The sequence below is a fragment of the Symphalangus syndactylus genome, chromosome 1 (assembly GCF_028878055.3).
Source record: "Symphalangus syndactylus isolate Jambi chromosome 1, NHGRI_mSymSyn1-v2.1_pri, whole genome shotgun sequence".
NCBI classification, from domain to species: domain Eukaryota; kingdom Metazoa; phylum Chordata; class Mammalia; order Primates; family Hylobatidae; genus Symphalangus; species Symphalangus syndactylus.
Window position 1 is genome coordinate 153644167 of NC_072423.2, and position 18407 is coordinate 153662573.

At 39.3% G+C, this 18407-nt stretch overlaps 1 protein-coding gene across 17 annotated transcripts in view; it reads right to left on the bottom strand.

Moving 5' to 3' along the window:
* The window catches only part of MCPH1 (microcephalin 1), a 243065-nt gene that overhangs the window by 189691 nt on the left and 34967 nt on the right, over positions 1-18407 (bottom strand). For 13 of the 17 annotated variants that reach the window (XM_055289042.2, XM_063637962.1, XM_063637993.1 and 10 more), the window contains 4 exons: positions 18167-18310; positions 14563-14652; positions 11146-12312; positions 1482-1591 (listed from right to left, as the gene is read on the bottom strand). In XM_055289042.2, the coding sequence (XP_055145017.1) occupies positions 1482-1591; positions 11146-12312; positions 14563-14652; positions 18167-18310 (1511 nt within the window). Of the gene's footprint in view, positions 1-1481; positions 1592-9277; positions 12313-14562; positions 14653-18166; positions 18311-18407 lie in introns of those variants that run through there. The other 4 variants (XM_063637967.1, XM_055289108.2, XM_055289090.2 and 1 more) reach the window with 4 other exon arrangements.

Sequence of the window (18407 nt, forward strand, 5' to 3'; positions counted from 1 at the left end):
AAGACAGTGTTTTTTTATGGTGAGTAACAAGCAACTCAACACTCAATGTTTACTGAGCACTTTAAAAAAAAAAAAGCCAGACATGGTACAACGTAGAGTACCAATAGAGATGATGAGAGGTACCACCGCTTCCCTGGGCAGACACTGGCAGAGGGTAAAGGGTCAGCAAAGCAGGAGGGCACAAAGTAGACCTCTGGATCAGGTGCCATGGGATACACCAGCAGGAGAGACAGGGGAACGGGAGTAGATGCAGAGGAAACTGGTTCTTTATTTCTTTCCAAAGGAACTAGGTCAAGTGGCCATGCAACAGGAGGAAGAAGACTGAGAAACAGGGATGCAAAACAGAAACTCAGGCATGGTGTCGCCAGCGTTCTAGGAAGGGCCCCACCCCTGGGAGGCAGCACGCTGAGCAGGTCCTGCAGTGGAGTCATAGTACGCAACGCCATTGTAGAGCAGGTGCCTTGGTGTCGCCACACCACAAATGTTATGGGATCCTGACAGTCTCTCTCTCTCTCCACATCTGTTGCTTTACCTGAAAATAGGGTTCCTTTCCATTTTTTGCTCCACTTTTTTTTCTGAGACAAACCAGAAAGCACCAGTAAAGAAATCTAAGTTTCTACAAGCTACTGCCAACTTTCATGAAATCTGTGTAATTTTAAACATCTTTTAACCATTGCCAAGATAAGAAGCAAAGGAGTCAGATTTCTCTTCCGCAGGTCAATTGCAGCCGCCCATCTGTTCAAGCCTGAGTATCAGGACCTGGAAGCCCCAGGCAGACCCGTCTACCCTGTCATTCTTTTCATCTGTTGCTTTTCAATCGGTATGGTTTTACCTACCATTCTGAATTCAGGCTTCACTATATTATACTCCCCTGGCCTCATAAAAATGAGGCACAAGGTATAATATAGAATGGCTAATTTTAAATTTAAGCAATGCAAGTAGATATTGAACGATCACAAAATTTAAAATCCTCATTCTATTACTCATGTAAGAGGATAAGCAGAGTCTTTTAGAGGAAGAGCAAGCTTTTAAAGCCAAAACCACAAAGGGAAGGGTGTACCTCAGTGTTAGTATATAAACCTTTCACTCTGATGGCTTGGGGTCAAGCCTTGGTTAGTTCAAAAGTGAATGAATGTTTGGATTCTTCACCTCCTACTTAGTAAATATTTATTCCAGTTATAAAATGGCAAGAAACACTGGCACAACCAACATTCTCTGCTTGAGAGAAGCTACAGGCATTTTTACAAGAAATGCATTCGCAAAGTGATATGAGAAAGCTTGGTCTATCAATAATAACTCTTTGTCTGGAATGCAAACAACGCTTTCAGTTTCATATTCTGAGTTTTCCAGCATTTACCCATAATCAATTTTTTAAAACAAAAGACAAGTCAGATAGACTCGTTTATGTTTCATTGACCCAGAGAAGAACATTATGAGGTATCAGCATTTGCAAGTTTAAAATAATATTTTTACACACTGACCTTTTTGCCTCTCCCACTTTTCTTCAATTCCTCATGAGGTTTGATGAGGCCCTTAAAGCTGTCACATGAGTCATCTAAAAGATCATGCCTTGTTGGCTTATTTTTAACACCTAAAACCCAAGTGGATTAAAAATTAGTTAGAACTTTACATGGACTAAAACTTAAGCAAAACAAAAATCACTATGCATAATGGAAACCGGAAGTTATAGGCCTTTTAAATAAATTGTGTATGTCTTGCTCTTTGAGATCTATCTAGAACTTTCAGTTTATTACATTCCAATATCCCAAGCAATTCACTTAATTCAATGGTCAGTAACAATCAGATTGCGATGTTCTACAGCATCAACGCTGTCCATTTGATAATGTAAGAAAATGTATACCCATACCTTACGGACTCTTCAAACTTAAATTCTTAGATTTTAAAATAATGACAACAGCTCTTCAGAGTAGGCAGTTCCATATTAGAGGCAATAATTAATCTAAGTTTTGGGGTCAGTTTGAGATTTTCTAGAAAATAGTCTTCAGTACAGAGCTTCAGGCTTCAACCTACAAATGATGGATGATGATTTTACTCCCCCCAAGTTTCCACCTTAGACCAGCGTCTTGCCATGAAGACACACAAACCAAAAGGATACTCATTCAAGTGAAATGTGGTTTCCTTAGATGCTAATCTGTGTAGACCTAAGTAACCCACAACGAAATGTGAAACGTGTATTTTGATTTGACTCATCTACTGCCTCAGAGGGTGCCTCGTACTCTCACCCTTCCTCCTGCTTCAAACAGTTTGTCTACTTTATGACTTAGATGGGATTTTGAAGGAGGAGCTAACATGGACCATAACATGGTCTCAATGGTATAATGCAAACTTTGATGCAAAAGTTATGTAGCAGCCTAGAACCTGCCAGTCAGGTGATAGCCAAACTGCACTGTTGATTACCTAATGATTAACAAATAGCTAATGATCTACCAACTGGAGATGCAAAATGCACGATATAGTCCCACTCTTAGGGAGCTCACAACCCAACAGACAATGTACATGCAGATGAATAAATATAATGCAAGGTGAAATTAACATCAGTGCCCTCAGAAATTAAAAATCATATAACATGAGAAAGACTTCTTTGCAGATAAAATGCTGTAAAGCCAGCTATAACTAAGTTTGGAGAGTCTAAGGTAAAAACTGTCACTCTTTTCAAAAACAGGGTCCTATCTCAGTGAAAAAGGATGTAGAATAAAAATGTTAATACTTTCCTGAATTCAGGCTAGTTGTTATTTGCAGCCTGGGCCCTGGACAGATTTTAAGGTCCAGTTCTAAACCACAAACCTACCAACCTACACTCTTTGCCATAATCCCTAATACTGAATCCACTCGAGACTCAAACCAGTCACATCATGACTGATCCCGTACCTCCTCAGGTATCTTTTGCGGTTGACTTGCACTGACTTTTCTGACAGGCCCACTTTATCCCCTGGGGTAGAATATGAATGCAATCTCCTGTTCATCTTTAAGATTAAAAATAATTGAATTATTAAATATATCTACTATGCACTTATATTCCTTTTTTAAAAAACAAATATTTACTTGAAGCATGAGTGTGTCAAAATCAGAAAAGCAGTGGACTAGAGATAATTTGGGAGGCAGTGCTCTGTTACTGAGTCATGAATAAATTTGCAGCTTCCTAGTGTATTCATTAAAAGTTTTATAATAACCACTTGCCTCAGTTCTTGCTGAACAACGAAACAGGCTGTAAAGCATTTTATAAACATAAAGTTCTAGGAAATGCAATGCAATCTTTTAAAACTTAAGAAAGACTGATATTGTTAACAAGATGTTTTCACAATTTCACAAATCCTGCAGTCAAAAAATGATCTAAGTAAATGATTTAATTGTTTAAAACATTTCATAAACTCTGCCACATTAATTTGCCAGTGTGTTTTAACAGTGACATCAGTAAACCCAAAGCAGTTGAGTAGTTCTGAAAACATTTGTGGAAAGATTAGTTGGACTCCATTTTTGGCTGGAGGTCTGTAAACAAACACCTACTCTCCTCTTCCTGACTCTCCCACTTCTTGGATGACTCTTTATTCATGTTTGCTCCTAAGTGTAGTTTTTTCATGGGTTGTCATCAGCTCCCTTCTCACTCCCCAAGGTGATTTCATCACTTCCCATAAAGTCATCCATTACTGAAGAAACCTAATTCTCTGTACCTTGTCTAGACCTCCCAGCTGAGGTATGGATGGATATATCCAACTACCTAATGGACATCTATTTTGAATGTCTCCAAGGAATTCCAACTAACACGTGCCCTTTAGCTGCTCTTCCTCCAACACACCCCAGTTGGATGAATGTCTGTCTTTTTCGGCTGCGGCTACCATAACAAAATACCACAGATTGGGTGGCTTGAAGGCTGAGATCACGGTGCCCTCATGGCCGGGTTCTGGTGAAGGCTTTCTTCCTGGCTTGAAGGAGGCTACCTTCTTGCTGTCTTCACATGGCAGAGAGACAGGAAGCCAGTTCTCTAGTCTTTTTATAATGGTCCTAATCCCATCATGAAGCCCCTATCTTCAAGACCTCATCTAAACCTAATTACCTTCCAAAGATTGCCCTATCCATATGTTATCCCATTGAGAGTTAGAGCTTCAATAAATAAATGAGCGGGTCAAAGGACACAACTTGGTCCACAGCATTTCCCTGTGAAAGCCATATATCTTCCTCTCATTTTCCTCCCAACCTCATTACATACACAATTCAATGACTTCATTTTCACAAAATGATCAAATACAGAAATGAATCTGACAGCCCCCACATTTTTATCTTTCAGTTATCTGAAATTTCACCATTTGGAAATTAGTATGGATTAATAACACCATCAAAATGCAAACACATCAATGAAAGCTAGTAAATGGTCACTCATTCAGCTCACAGTGTGAACTAGTTAAATCACAACCTTCAGCTACTCAACAGAGATAAGCAAGATTAAGGAAAAGTATTGATACTGAGGGAAGAGAGAAGAAAATGTCTAATATGGTAACTTTAGATCCAGAACCAGGGCAAGACAGTATAAGGACACACGTAACTTAAATACTAGGAAAGGGAGAGATGAAGAAGTGGACAATGAAAAGACTGTAGGAGAAACTTGGCTCGTGTCAAATTCTGTCTAGAGCTAAGGCCGAAGAAATTACTCTTATTTTTAACATTTATTTTCCTCCACATCCTACTTTCCTACTTCCAAGATACAGAATTAAGACTAATAATGCTAATATTAGTAATACATTTAAACAATTAGTATTTACTCATACAAGTCAGTATGCAAGAGTCAAGGGTTGAAAAGGCTTCTGAAGGCTGAACAATCCCTAATTTTAACATGTAAAAATATACACTTAACATTATCCAATGAGAAATTTCTTCTAAGCTTCAAAAATTTGAATATGAAATTATTTTACAATGTAGTATGCAAAATATTAAGACTGGAAAGAACCTTAAAAGACACTTAGGAAAAATTCCTTTACAGAGATACCTTTGGGATATATGCAAGTTATATGGGTTCTATACAAGTAAAACTCCGCTAACAAGAGACTGTACTCAATCTATTAAAATATCAAGTTCACTTTGTTCACTCTGAAAAAAACAAAAACAACATTCTTCAATAGATAATGTGGAATTTTATCCTTTGTAATCATTGTAGAGATCATTCCAGTATCAATTTTATGTGTGTAAATTTAATTCCCACTGAAAGTAATTGCTCCGACTTTTGAATTTCCTGATACTTGTGTGTAAAGTATCTTGACTGTACCTTCCCTACTTAGCTAAGTTCTTTAAAGCAAGGGACAGAGTTTTCTATTAACCTTACCTCTCACTGTTTATACATAGGATGTAGTAGATACGGAGTAAACATCTGACTGATTAAAAATGAATACGTAAATGAATGAATGAATCAAACAGTTAAATGGTCAATAGCCTTCTGTTAAGACTAACTAACCCACATCAAGTTGCTAGGATTGCTTAGTTTTGCAGCCCTAGTAAGTTAGGCTGGCAGGCTATGGGAAAGGGGGTTCTTAATACACTTGTGAATTATTTGAATAGTCAAAAGTGCAACAATTTAACATAATGAATATATGTCTATGTATTTATTTGCGACAATAGTAATTCACAGTTCCTCTTGAATGCTCAGAATTTGCAAAATGTATTATACCATAGGCTGGGCACAGTGGTCACAACTGTAATCCCAGCACTTTGGGAGGCAGAGGTGGGCAGATTGCATGAGCTCGGAAGTTGGAGACCAGCCTGGGGAACATAGCCAGGTGTGGTGGCCTGCATCTGTAGTCCCAGCTACTCAGGATGCTGAGGTCGGAGGATCACTCAAGCCCAGTAAATTGAGGCTGCAGTGAGCTGCGATCATGTCACTGCACTCCAGTTTGGGTGACAGAGTAGAGACCCTATCTCAAAAAAACAACAAAAACCCCCAACTCCTGTAAATCCTCCAGATCAATATTAGATGCTTTGTTAAAAGCCAAAATGGATGACTATGGACACTGCACTAAAGGACAGAGAACTGGGCCTTCAGTATATTGGTCACTTTTGTGGACCGCTTCCTAACTGCTTGCCAATAAATGTTTAATAAATATCTTTCTGAGACTTGCCTTCAACAAGATCAGGTAGATAGATGGTAGAAGAGTAGTGAAGCATCATCGACTTCCAACAACTGGTGACTATCATCGATGAACAAGACCCTGGTATTTGGACATGACCGAATTGCTCAGAGAAGCTCACAATACGTGTACAAGGTGCTGACATGTAAAAATCCATCACACACAGCAAAGAAAATCCATATCAAACCCATGGACAAGTGGGGTATGGGAAGGACTTTTCTGCTTTTGCTAGTGAACACACGGCACCTATAGGACCACTGTGTCTCCTTCGTGAAAAGCAACTAGGAGCCAAGCTGTGCACTAGTTCAGGATGACCAATCGGCTTTAACTACTTGGCAATTCAAACTGACTTCCGGTGGTTGAAGAGCTATGATTGACAGTGCCCAGGGTCAGGTGGGACACATTTCCACAAATAAGCAACAATTCTCTCTTGTGCCGTCAAAGGTTAAAACAAGAAGTGAGATCTCCATTCCCATGCACACTGGCTGTGGACATATTTCCTGAGCCCAAACTACAGCAGCATTTTTCAGACTGAGTGCAAGAGCAAAGGGAATTTCCTTTTTTTTTTTTTTTTTTTTCAGAGGGAGTTTCACTCTCGTTGCCCGGGCTGGAGTGCAGTGGCATGATCTCGGCTCACTGCAACCTCCATCTCCTGGGTTCAAGTGATTCTCCTGCCTCAGCCTACCAAGTAGCTGAGATTACAGGCATGTGCCACCACGCCTGGCTAATTTTGTAATTTTAGTAGAAATGGGACATGGATGAAGCTGGAAACCATCATTCTCAGTGAACTATCGCAAGGACAAAAACCAAACACCGCATGTTCTCACTCATAGATGGGAACTGAACAATGAGAACTCATGAACACAGGAAGGGGAACATCACACGCTGGGGACTGTTGTGGGATGGGGGGAGAGGGGAGGGACAGCATTAGGAGATATACCTAATGCTAAATGACGAGTTAATGGGTGCGGCAAAACAACATGGCACATGGATACATATGTAACAAACCTGCACATTGTGCATATGTACCCTAAAACCTAAAGTATAATAATAAAAAATAAAGAAATAAAGAACTATTCATGCTATTAAAAAAAAAAAAGAAATGGGGTTTCACTATGTTGGTCAGGTTGGTCTTGAACTCCTGAACACAAGTGATCCACCTACCTCGGCCTCCCAAAGTGCTGAGATTACAGGCGTGAGCCATCATGCCTGGCCGGAATTTCCTATTTCAAAACCCATTTAACTGCACGATTGAGGAGCTTCAACCTATTTTTCAATTACAAGTGATGAATCTGCAATATAAGGACATACTAAGAGGCAGGTATCGAAAGAAGAATCTAAGAGAATTACATCAGTGTCTTCTAAGCAATGAAGATGCTCAATGAAAATTGTCTAATTGTGGACTGACATGGAATCAGCAGTATCTGTCTGTGTGAAAAGGCATTTTCAAAAGTGAAATACGTAAAATCTATCTTATTACATATCAGCCTTAATAAACATTTGCAATCAATGTAGGTGATGGGAGCACTCAGTCTGAACTCCAATTAAATGAAATGTTATTATTCTCCCCACAAATTATTTTATTTTTCTCATTAATAGACCTGTATTACAAAAAAATTGTATTCGAGTGTCAATAAAAATTTTGTGGAAAATGTCTTTTTCTCATTATGTAATCAACTACATGAGCACCTACATACCTCGATTTGGTCTCTTTGCCCACAAAGCCTAATAAACTTACTATCTGATCTGTTACACAAAAATTGTGCTGACCCCACATACAGACTCTATTAAAAAATGAAGATTTACTGGTACCAATAATATATGACATACTGCTTTTGTAAAAAGCAGTTTTTAAGGCAATATAATTCTATGTATGCCAAAAGTTCTCTTAAAATATCTATTTGCATTTGTATGCTTGTAGACACACACACACACACACACAAATGTGTGGAAGGAATTATTAAACTGTGGAGAGTGACTGCTTCGTGCAGACAAACACTCCAACCCACAGTCTGTTCTTCAGTGTCCATGGTTACATTTAAAACCTAAATCAGATTAGGTTGCTCCTCTGTTCAAAAGCCCCAATGGCTTCTCATCACACTTCAAAACAAAACAGCTGCCCGCCTTGTCAGACTGAAGGTCCCAAAGCTCTAGCTCTTACCCCTCTCCAACCTCCTTCCTCCAGCGCAGGAAGTTCTCGCTGTCCTGGCCTCCCCGTTGCTCCTACAAGCATTTTTCTCCATCAGGACATTTGTTCCTGCTGTTACCTCCAGCTGAAACATGGATTTTCACAGAGTCACAGGCTCCCTCACCCTCCTCGGGCCTGTGATCGGATGTCACCTTCTCAGGGAAGCCTTCATTGGTCACGTTATCTATCCAATGCACTATTGTTTTTCTTTTTATCATTAACTGCTTGCTAGCTGACACTGTTATACACTTATTTACTATTTGTCTTCCTCTGTGAGGGTGCATGCTGCTTCATTCTCTGCTACGTCTCCACAAACTTGAAGAGCACCTGAGACACGAGTGCATGTCTTTCATTAGTTAGGAAGTGAACTAATGAAAAGAGGCAAGTGAGGAGACGGAAATTCTAGTCTTCTTAGCAATCTTTGTTATAATGGGTATGTATCTGTGTACTGTTTATAAAATTAAGAGAATAAAAAAGTAAAAAAGAAAAAAATTAATGATTTTAAAGATTTTAGAAAACAAAATTGTTGGCCGGGCACGGTGGCTCACACCTGTAATCCCAACACTTTGGGAGGCCCAGGAGGGCAGATCATGAGGTCGGGAGTTCAAGACCAGCCTGGCCAAGATGTGAAACCCCATCTCTACTAAAAATGCAACAAAATTAGCTGGGCACATTGACGGGTGCCTGTAATCCCAGCTACTCGGGAGGCTGAGGCAGAGAATTGCTTGAACTCGGGAGGCAGAGGTTGCAGTGAGCAGAGACTGTGCCACTGCACTCCAACCTGGGCATCAGAGCGAGACTACGTCTCAAAAAAAACAAAAAAAAAAACAAAATTGTTTCTCGCTCAGTTCCCATTCTATTAACGTACTGAAGCTCTTTGTAACTTTTTGAAACCTTTTTTACACTCTATCTTAGATATTGGCAACAGCAACAAGTAAAAGTGAACTGAAAACAGAAATGGAAAACAGCCCTTTATTTCGACATTAAAGATTTGGAGGTACAGTTTGCTGTACAGAAGTTTTCACTCCTCCACAATTTCACCAGGTATAGAGTGTGCATCCCTGACACTGAAACAGAAGGCTTTATGGTTTCATCTTCTAAGGTAGATTCCCAAAGAGAGTTGGTTTACCTGAGTCCCCAGGGGCTGACAGTGGACAGTTTAAAACATTGATGAATCTTTATTACTATAAAAGAAAAGGGTTAGATTTAGGCTAGCCAACATGTAGGTCTTTTTATGTCCTAGAACCCAATGACTTCCTATCTCTCTGTAATGGCATGAAGTAAGGCAGACGACTCTAGAAGATCCTCTTACACTAGGGCACACAGAATGTTGTGTTGCACCAGGGCCCTGCCTGGAAACCCCTGCCTGATGGCCTGTACCACTGAGCAAAAAAACCTCTCCATCTCCACCAGGGTGCCATGGGTCAACTAGTGCTGGCCACTCATCCCCTTCTACTTACCCCCACCCCAGGAGGCTGTCGACGCAGGGGGTAGTGTTCTAGAACATAACACACTTGCTTCCGACGACTAGCACACTCCCGACAACATGGGGATTTTAGGCCATGCTACACTGTTTGCTACCAGCTTTTTCCCACTTAATTTACATTTGCATGTCATTATTATTCAAAAGCTTAAAAAATACACAAGATGAAAACTGGAAAGAAGGAGAATGTAAACTTCAGAACAGGATATTCTTAACTACCAAAAGAATTTTACACAATTATTGTTTTATATTAAGTTTTGAGTCAACATTTTAAAATAAATATTTTGAAAACACAGACTAAGGCTAATGGAACATAAAATACAGTTTCTTGTCAAATTTAATATATGTTCAGAAAGCCAAGATATTAATAGCAGGCTAAAAATATACAAAATTATTTTCATTCTTTTTGTGAAACAATTTTGGGGAGTGTATACTCAAGGAAAAGGTATGTAACACATCTGTGATGATTTCAAACCCTACCGTGACTTCTCCGCCTTCAAAGAGGCAGTTAAAACATTTGTAGAGCAGACAAGTCATGCAGAGTGAACACGTTCTTACTCAAATTTTAACCTAATCTTTAGGTAAAGACAGTCAAAGTTCAAGATTTCTTCAATTTTGGTTGCTGGAACCTATTTGTGTTTATAACTTCAGTGCAAACTTTTTTATTCTTGTGACTTTTGCTATAATGATATAGTTTAATTATTATAGTTACAATTAAATTATGTGTAGGAATAAATCTTTTCAAGTGATGCTTCAAGCAAAATAAGTACAAGTCAAACATGGACTGTTACAAATGAGCAAAAATGTTTAAATGTTTCTTCATAATTAACACTGACCAAAGTTTCTTCAAAAATCAGTATTGATAACAGATTTCTAAATGTACTTTTTCACACTTTCTCTTTGATACAATCAATGGCTTAAGCTACCTTAATATCTTTCTTTAAATAGCCTCACTATTAAGAACCTAGGTTTTTAAAAACTCTCTATTGTATGCATCTTTACACATGCTGCAGCGCAAGACTCCAAAGGAACAAGGAAAAAGACTTCACTCCCCTCAGTTATTCACACTATGCACTACTTATCCTTTTGACCTATAAGAAGGAAAAGTCTTGGAGAAATAGATTCATAATAGACTTGACCAATAAGTCTAGAAGTTCCACAAGGCAGCAAGTCATCTATTCCTAAAGAGTTTATCATTGGAATGATCAAATACACATTCTTTAAGTAAAAAGAGGGGTAAGTGGGGAAATAATTTAAGTTACGAAAAAGCTGTGATAAATTTAAAACACAGATGCACTGTTACATATTTAGCAAAGGTGACTTGGAAAAGGAGATTCACATACTTCCACCGTATCCTCCGGGTAAGTTTTCCTTTTCTTCTGTAGACGTCTCCATGTTACAGTCAACTATAAAACATGGCTCATGTTCACTCTGGGCTTCACCTTCAGAGGAGTTTGATATTTTGGAAGTGGTACCTTTGTTCTGTGTGCTTTTCAGACCAACCGCTTCTTTCACTTCTTCAAGGCTTCCTTCCAAAGGAGTTAAATCACCATCGTGTCCTTTTGGAAAAGCGGGGTCCTCAATGGTGTAAGAAAAGCCATTTCCCTCTGGGCATGCGTCTTCTTTCCCAGCCTGTCTACAACACCTTAGGGTTTCTTCAGGGGCAGAGGATTCCTCAGAAATCACGCAACTCAAAGTTGCACGGCCTTCACCATTTGCAGTAATCTGAGAACTGGAGATGGTTTTTGCTGTGAAACTGGTAATGTCAACTGTTCTGGTTTTTTTACCAATGCAGGAAAAATCAGACATTTCAAATATGCTTGTTCTCTCCTTCTTAGAAAGACTTCTACAGCTGAACTGAGCAATGCTTGATGGCGGCTGAGATGTGGGAGGAAGATTCTCTGAATTCCTTTCCTTAAGATTATCAGGTGAAAAATAGTCATCATATGAAGACTCCCCACAGCTAAGAGCCTCGAACGCAGGTCCCGCCATGTGCTGCAGGCTGCCTCCCGACCTGCATAGCTGCAGCCTCGGCATGATAGATCTCCTGATGCTCCTCTTTCTCTTGCATTTTTCCTTTGGAGGTGAGTAGGAGCCATGTGATACTCTTTGTCTCTTTACTGAGGAACTACTGGGTCTTGAACGTATCAAAAGGTGGCCTTTTGTAGAAGATAACGTAGGAGACAAACGATTCTTCTCTTCAAACGTCTCCTGAGGCATACCTACAGCCTGCTTTTGGTCAGGGGTGACTATTTTACCTGCAATATTTCTTTGCAAGTTTATTTCTTCCTTTGAAAGATTACTCAGAAATTTCTGAGGACTTGATTTATCGAGGTGAGTGAAAGATGGTGATGAATGAATATTATTTGCTTTCAATACAAGTGAAGAAATACACATATCACTTTTAATGTCATTAATGGATCCTCCCGACTTCCTTTCCTGATTTCCACATCCTGAGTTTCCACAAAGATCATCAAAAGATGAGTGTATGCCACCAGCAAAGGATTCATCTGGAAAACATTAACGGAGAGCTAACTTTTAAAAGTGGTTTAAATTATTCTAAATTCAACTTTCAGTTGACCAATGAAACAATACTTTTAAAGTACAGCTATTAGTTAAGAAGACTATTAACCACATTTGGGTTCTTCTCATTTCCATTTAAGGGTCCATTTTAGGCCAGTATTTTTAACTAGAGAACCTGGGCTTTGATGGCTGTATGGGATAGTGGTGGGGATAGAGAAGAGGGGTAACAAACTTCTAAAAATTTTAGGCAAATTTCCATATGCATGTGCACATTTTCCAAAAGAGCATCCATAGTTTGTCACTAAATTTTCCAGGAGATCAATAATTCTAAAACCTAAGAACAACTGTGGTAAGGTCTGGGGAAAGTTCTAGTCTTGCATGAACAGCTCACCTTTACCTTCCCTGTCTTCCAGTAAAGTCCTCATATTACACTTATATTCAAAAGTGAGCCATTTGGTAGGCCTTAATGTTTCAACTCTTATACAGATTACTCATTTCCTGAGAGTAATGCTAAGCTGCTGCTACCTCCTGAAAATTCTATACTCCTCTGTACCCTCCGGGCTTTGCCCTTTCCTCCACACTTTATTCTGTGTAAATACAATTTATCCTTCAAAACCCACCTGGGTTGTCAACATCCCTGGGACCCTCCCACTGAACTTGCTAGGTCTCCCCTGGCCTTGCCCCCTCTGCTACACACCATCATGCATCATACTGCCCTGTGGTTACATGGGTGTCTGCCCATCATTATGCTATAAGCTACTAGAGGTCTGTTCATTTCGGAACGAATATGAAGAAGTCTCTAGTCCTGTGCTGGCTCCCCCAATAGGAGCTCAGCACTTGCTGGTGGAGGGCCTGTGTTTTGTAGAAATAACTCCACTTGGAGGTAACTCTCTGACTGAAATCGCTAAAGTTCTACTTTAAAAAGGAAGAACATAGGTAACCACCAAAGCTTCTCTTCCAACTGTGCCCCAGGAAGGGAGGGAAGCCCTGTGAGCAGGAGGCACCATGTGTGTCTTCAAGGCAGTAGTTGGAAATAAGGTCACTTTTAATTTTAGATGCTGAATAAGATATATTCAGCATCTAAAATTGTTTTCTGTTTTATCACATTTTTCAAAAACCCAGTAAGCAATGTGACATGTCACTAAGTGTGAAAACTGTGATGTCAGACTGCCTAAGTTAGAAGCTTGGGTTTGCCATTCACAAACCACATGACCTTGTACAAGCTGTTTGACCTCTGTGTCCTGGTTTTTCACTGGCAAAATGGGATGGTGATGGAACCTACCTCTTAAGGCTAATGGGAGAATAAAATGGGATAACAGTGAATAAGACACTTAGAGGACTGCCTACAACACAACAAAAATGAAATCAATGTTAGCTATTATTATCACTTGTTTCCAACTTCTAGGAAATAAATGTATCAAGTATAAAATAAAAAGATGGAGACTGTTTAAGAGAAATGGGTAAATAATTCCAGCACACAGAGGTGAGAGTACAAGGATTAACCCTGCGCTGAAAGGAGGCTTTGGTTGAAACTTCTAATATCTTGATACCATCTTGCGCTTTGTCATTGCTGTGGCTTTCATATAAATATTCCATAACATCTCAAGCACTTTCAAACACAGTACTTGTAGGGGTCACTGCTACTTATTTGGGCCCTACTGAGGGCTAGGTGAGAAAACTGTAAGAAATTTGATCCGAAGAAGATATCATAAAAAATTATCATCCTAAGTGAAACAAGGGCTCCCACATTAAAAAATAAGTATGTGCGTACCATGTAACTAATTGCATTAATTCTTACCAATCTTCTTTCTGCTTGTAATTAGAAATCCTCTATTTATTGGCAATCTTTACATACTTCACTGACCCCGTTCAATAACAAGTTCTTCGTGTTAATTATACATTGTGTGAAACAACATTTCCTTAGCTCTGACCTCAGTTCTATGTAGTTTAAACTGCAAACAGATTAGCTCATATACGATCACAATGATTTTTTAAAATGAGCAATGGATTCTGTAGCAAGAAAGCAAATGCCTAGGAAAAAAAACCTATAGGAACCAAAAAGGAAGTTTAACTCATGCCTTAATTTTATTATAATACCTAATTTCAGGGGGACTTAGAAGTTCTAGTTTTAACTAATTATTTTACTCATCAGAAGTTGCTGCATGAAATTCTAAATCAGAAAATCATATTATTCTCAAAACTTAAATATATCACAGAAAGGAAAATAGAAATTTTACCTGAACACAAAGCATCATGTGCAGTGTTCAAAGGTGCTTCACACAGAGAGTTACTTGGATTATCATCAGACTGCTGAATCATTTGGGAAGCTAAAAACAGGACCAAGACATTGCATTAGATAAAGTTTCAGTATTTCTTGGCAGATGACGCCAGCAGGAAATCCTCCTATTAATCACAGGTGATTCTATTAAATCCTACAATCACAAAGGTAGAAGGGAATCTTAAAGCCAACTTACCTGAACCTAATCAGAAGCTCAACAGGGTTAAATGAACATTTCCAGTCTATTTTAGCCTTCTTGTCTGATAATCATGGCTTTTTCTTCAAGGATGCTCATCGTAGTTACCTCTAAACTAGAGCACTGCTTCTCAACCACAGGGGACGTGGGGTCCCAGCAGATATGTGGTAATGTCTGGACACATTTTTGGACGTTGCCAGTGAGGGAGAGCAGTGGGTACATTGCTAGTGTTAGTGGGGAGAGGCAGGGATGCTGCTGAGCTTCCTGCCACACACAGGGCAGTGCCCCCAACAAAGAATTACCCAGACCCAAATGTCAGCTGTGCTGGGTTGACAAATCCTGGACGTTTCATAGAAAACACTTAGGATGTCAATGACTTAACAAATAAGGTCGTAAGTATTATCTTCAAAGGCTATTCATACAATAGTCAAGAAACGAAAGAAATGTTTGGATCTCATATCCGAAGATATTTTTTAGAGGCTCAAAAGGAAACTTTTCTGAGAAAACTTCAGCAAAACAGAGAATAAACCAAGATAAGGAAGGGAAGCACACATAAAATTTTCAGTTAAGTTTTAAACTGTGCTGGATGCAGTGAAGTAGCAGAATTAACATGGCAAAGTATAGAAAAAGTAAAGTTTAAGGCAAATTAGTTTATATGCATAATTGCACATTGAAACCATTTGTATGTCCACCTGGGACACAGCTAGTTCTCTACCTCAATGTCCATTCTCACTTCTTCTTAACAACAGAACTTTGATTTTATCAGGACAGCAATGCATCCCAGTCAAGACTACATTTCAGTCTTGCTTCCAAAAGGGGTGGCCATATGACCACATTCCAGCCAATGGAATTAGACAGGAATATTGGATAGATGTCTCGTAAGGCTGTCAAAAGGAGATGGCTCAGCTGGGAGGCACATATATTTTGGAAGAAAAGCCAGGCAGGCACAACAGAAAGATGGGAACCTAGTTTCTTAAAGACACCATGGAATGGCATCCCAGCCCTGACTGCCTACTTCTAAACTAGGCAAGACAGAGAAAGGCAATTCTATCGATTTTAAGTCATTGGTTTTTGTCTTTGTTACATGCAGCTGAAACTAACCTTAAATGATATAGATGCACAAAGGACCTAAAATTAAGAGAGGTAATAGTTGATCACATTAAAAGCTGCATTCAGTAAGTCAGTCAGTAATATGAAAACGCACTTAAACTTGGTTCTAATCAAAAGTAACTTAAAGAACAGATCCAGTTTTTCAAGCCTCCGACTGAAAAAGGCTACAGGCTAATGCCATTCCAAGTATGGAGAAATGGGCATTCTTATAAACAACTGGTGACAATAAGATGGCCCAAACTTTTTGAAGGATAATTTGACTATATCTATCAATAAGCCAGGGGTCGTGGCACACACCTGTATTCCTAGCTACTTGAGAGGGTGCCAGGGGTCACGGCACACACCTGTATTCCTAGCTACCTGAGAGGGTGCCAGGGGTCATGGCACACACCTGTATTCCTAGCTACTTGAGAGGGTGAGGCAGAAGTACTTGAGCCCAGGAGTGCAAGCCCTGCCTAGGCAACGCACTGAGACTCTGTATCTTTAAAAAAAAATACAAAAAAAAAAAAATTAGCCGGGCGAGGTGGCGGGCGCCTGTAGTCCCAGCTACTCGGAGAGGCTGAGGCAGGAGAATGGCGTGAACCCGGGAGGCGGAGCTTGCAGTGAACCGAGATCGCGCCACTGCACTCCAGCCTGGGTGACAGAGCGAGACTCCGTCTCAAAAAAAAAAAAAAAAAAACAAATTCTGCATGTATGAATTAGTATTATTGAAATACATGAAGTACTCAGAAATATAAGGATTCACTTAGGCACATGCAGGGGTTATAACAGTAAAAAGTCAAGTTGGGAAGCTGGAAAGACTTATGTCTACAGAAAGGAAAATGGCCTAATAAAAAAACAAGAACAACCAAACTACAAGGTTAAAAAAAAAAGAATAAAAACTGCAACACGATTTCTAATAAACTGGGAAAAAAATACCCACCAATAGATTTTTCAATATCAAAGCTGTAGACTACTTTGAGCATCTTTAAAAAAAAAATAGGGCTACAACACCTAAGCTGCAAAAAAACCCTCCAGGATACTCTTAAGTAAATAAACACAGTGGATAATAATACATATGTCATTATCTAATTTAGGTAAAACAGAAATTACACCTCCACACAGAAACCAAACCTGTATCTTTTTCATGTATACGGATATCTGACATACTGAAACAGATCTGGAAAAACACACCAACTTAAAATACAGGTTATCCCCAGGTAGGAGAGTACAGTTATGTGGGTATCAAGATGAACTTTTAGCTACTTTGATAAATGTTTTATTAAAATGTGAATTACACTTCAGTAATTAAAAATTTTAAAGATTAAAGAAATAATGAAAAACAAACTGATTCATTAGATACATTAAAGCAAATTCCTTCAAAAGACATGATTTATGGCCAGGCGCGGTGGCTCTCGCCTGTAATCCCAGCCGTTTGAGAGGCCGAGGCAGGTGGATCACCTGAGGTTAAGAGTTTAAGACCAGCCTGGTCAACATGGCGAAACCCCGTCTCCACTAAAAATACAAAAAAACAAACAAAAAAATCAGCCAGGAGTGGTGACAGGTGCCTGTAATCGCAGCTACTCGGGAGGCTGAGGCAGTACAATTACTTGAATGTGGGAGGTTCCAGTGAGCCCAGATTGCGCCACTGCACTCCAGCCTGAGTCACAAATGCAAAACTCCATCTCATGAAAAAAAAAAAAAAAAAAGACATGATTTTTTTTTTTTTTCCAAAAAAGAAAGAAGGCCGGGAGTGGTGGCTCACGCCTGTAATCCCAGCACTTTGGGAGGCCAAGGCAGGCGGATCATGAGGTCAGGAGATTGAGACCATCCTGGCTAACACGGTGAAACCCCGTCTCTACTAAAAAAAAAAAAAATACAAAAAATTAGCCACGCGAGGTGGCGGGCACCTGTGGTCCCAGCTACTAGGGAGGCTGAGGGAGGAGAATGGCGTGAACCCGGGGGGCAGAGCTTGCAGTGAGCCGAGATTCCACCTCAAAAAAAAAAAAGAAAGAAAAAATTCCAAAGATAATAGAAATTACAAAAGAGCTATAACAAACAGGATTTTAAACTTGAAGAATACTATACACCCAACATATGCTTCAAAAATCTTAATGATGCATAAGATTTTCTGGAAAACAAAGCCAGGCATGAAATAAGTCAAAATGTGTTACTATCAGGAAACATTAAAATATCTAGGCAAAGAAAAAAGAAGCTTTCCACCATAATTTAATCACCTATTTGCATAATTTTCATTTTACAAACTGTAATTACTTACAGCTGGGGGAAAGATTTTCCCTTTTCTCCTTCATCTCTTGTAATCTCTTCTCCATTGTGCTGTGGTGACTACTATTAATTTTAATTGTGGGACTATATGTTAATGAACCACTAGATTCAAATAGGAGAATAGGTACATCATCATCTGAAAATAAACAAAAAATCCACTTTAAGATCAAAAAGTGCCTTCACAATTCACGAATATGATTCCTTTTAAGGAACAACCCTGTTTTCCTCCTTCC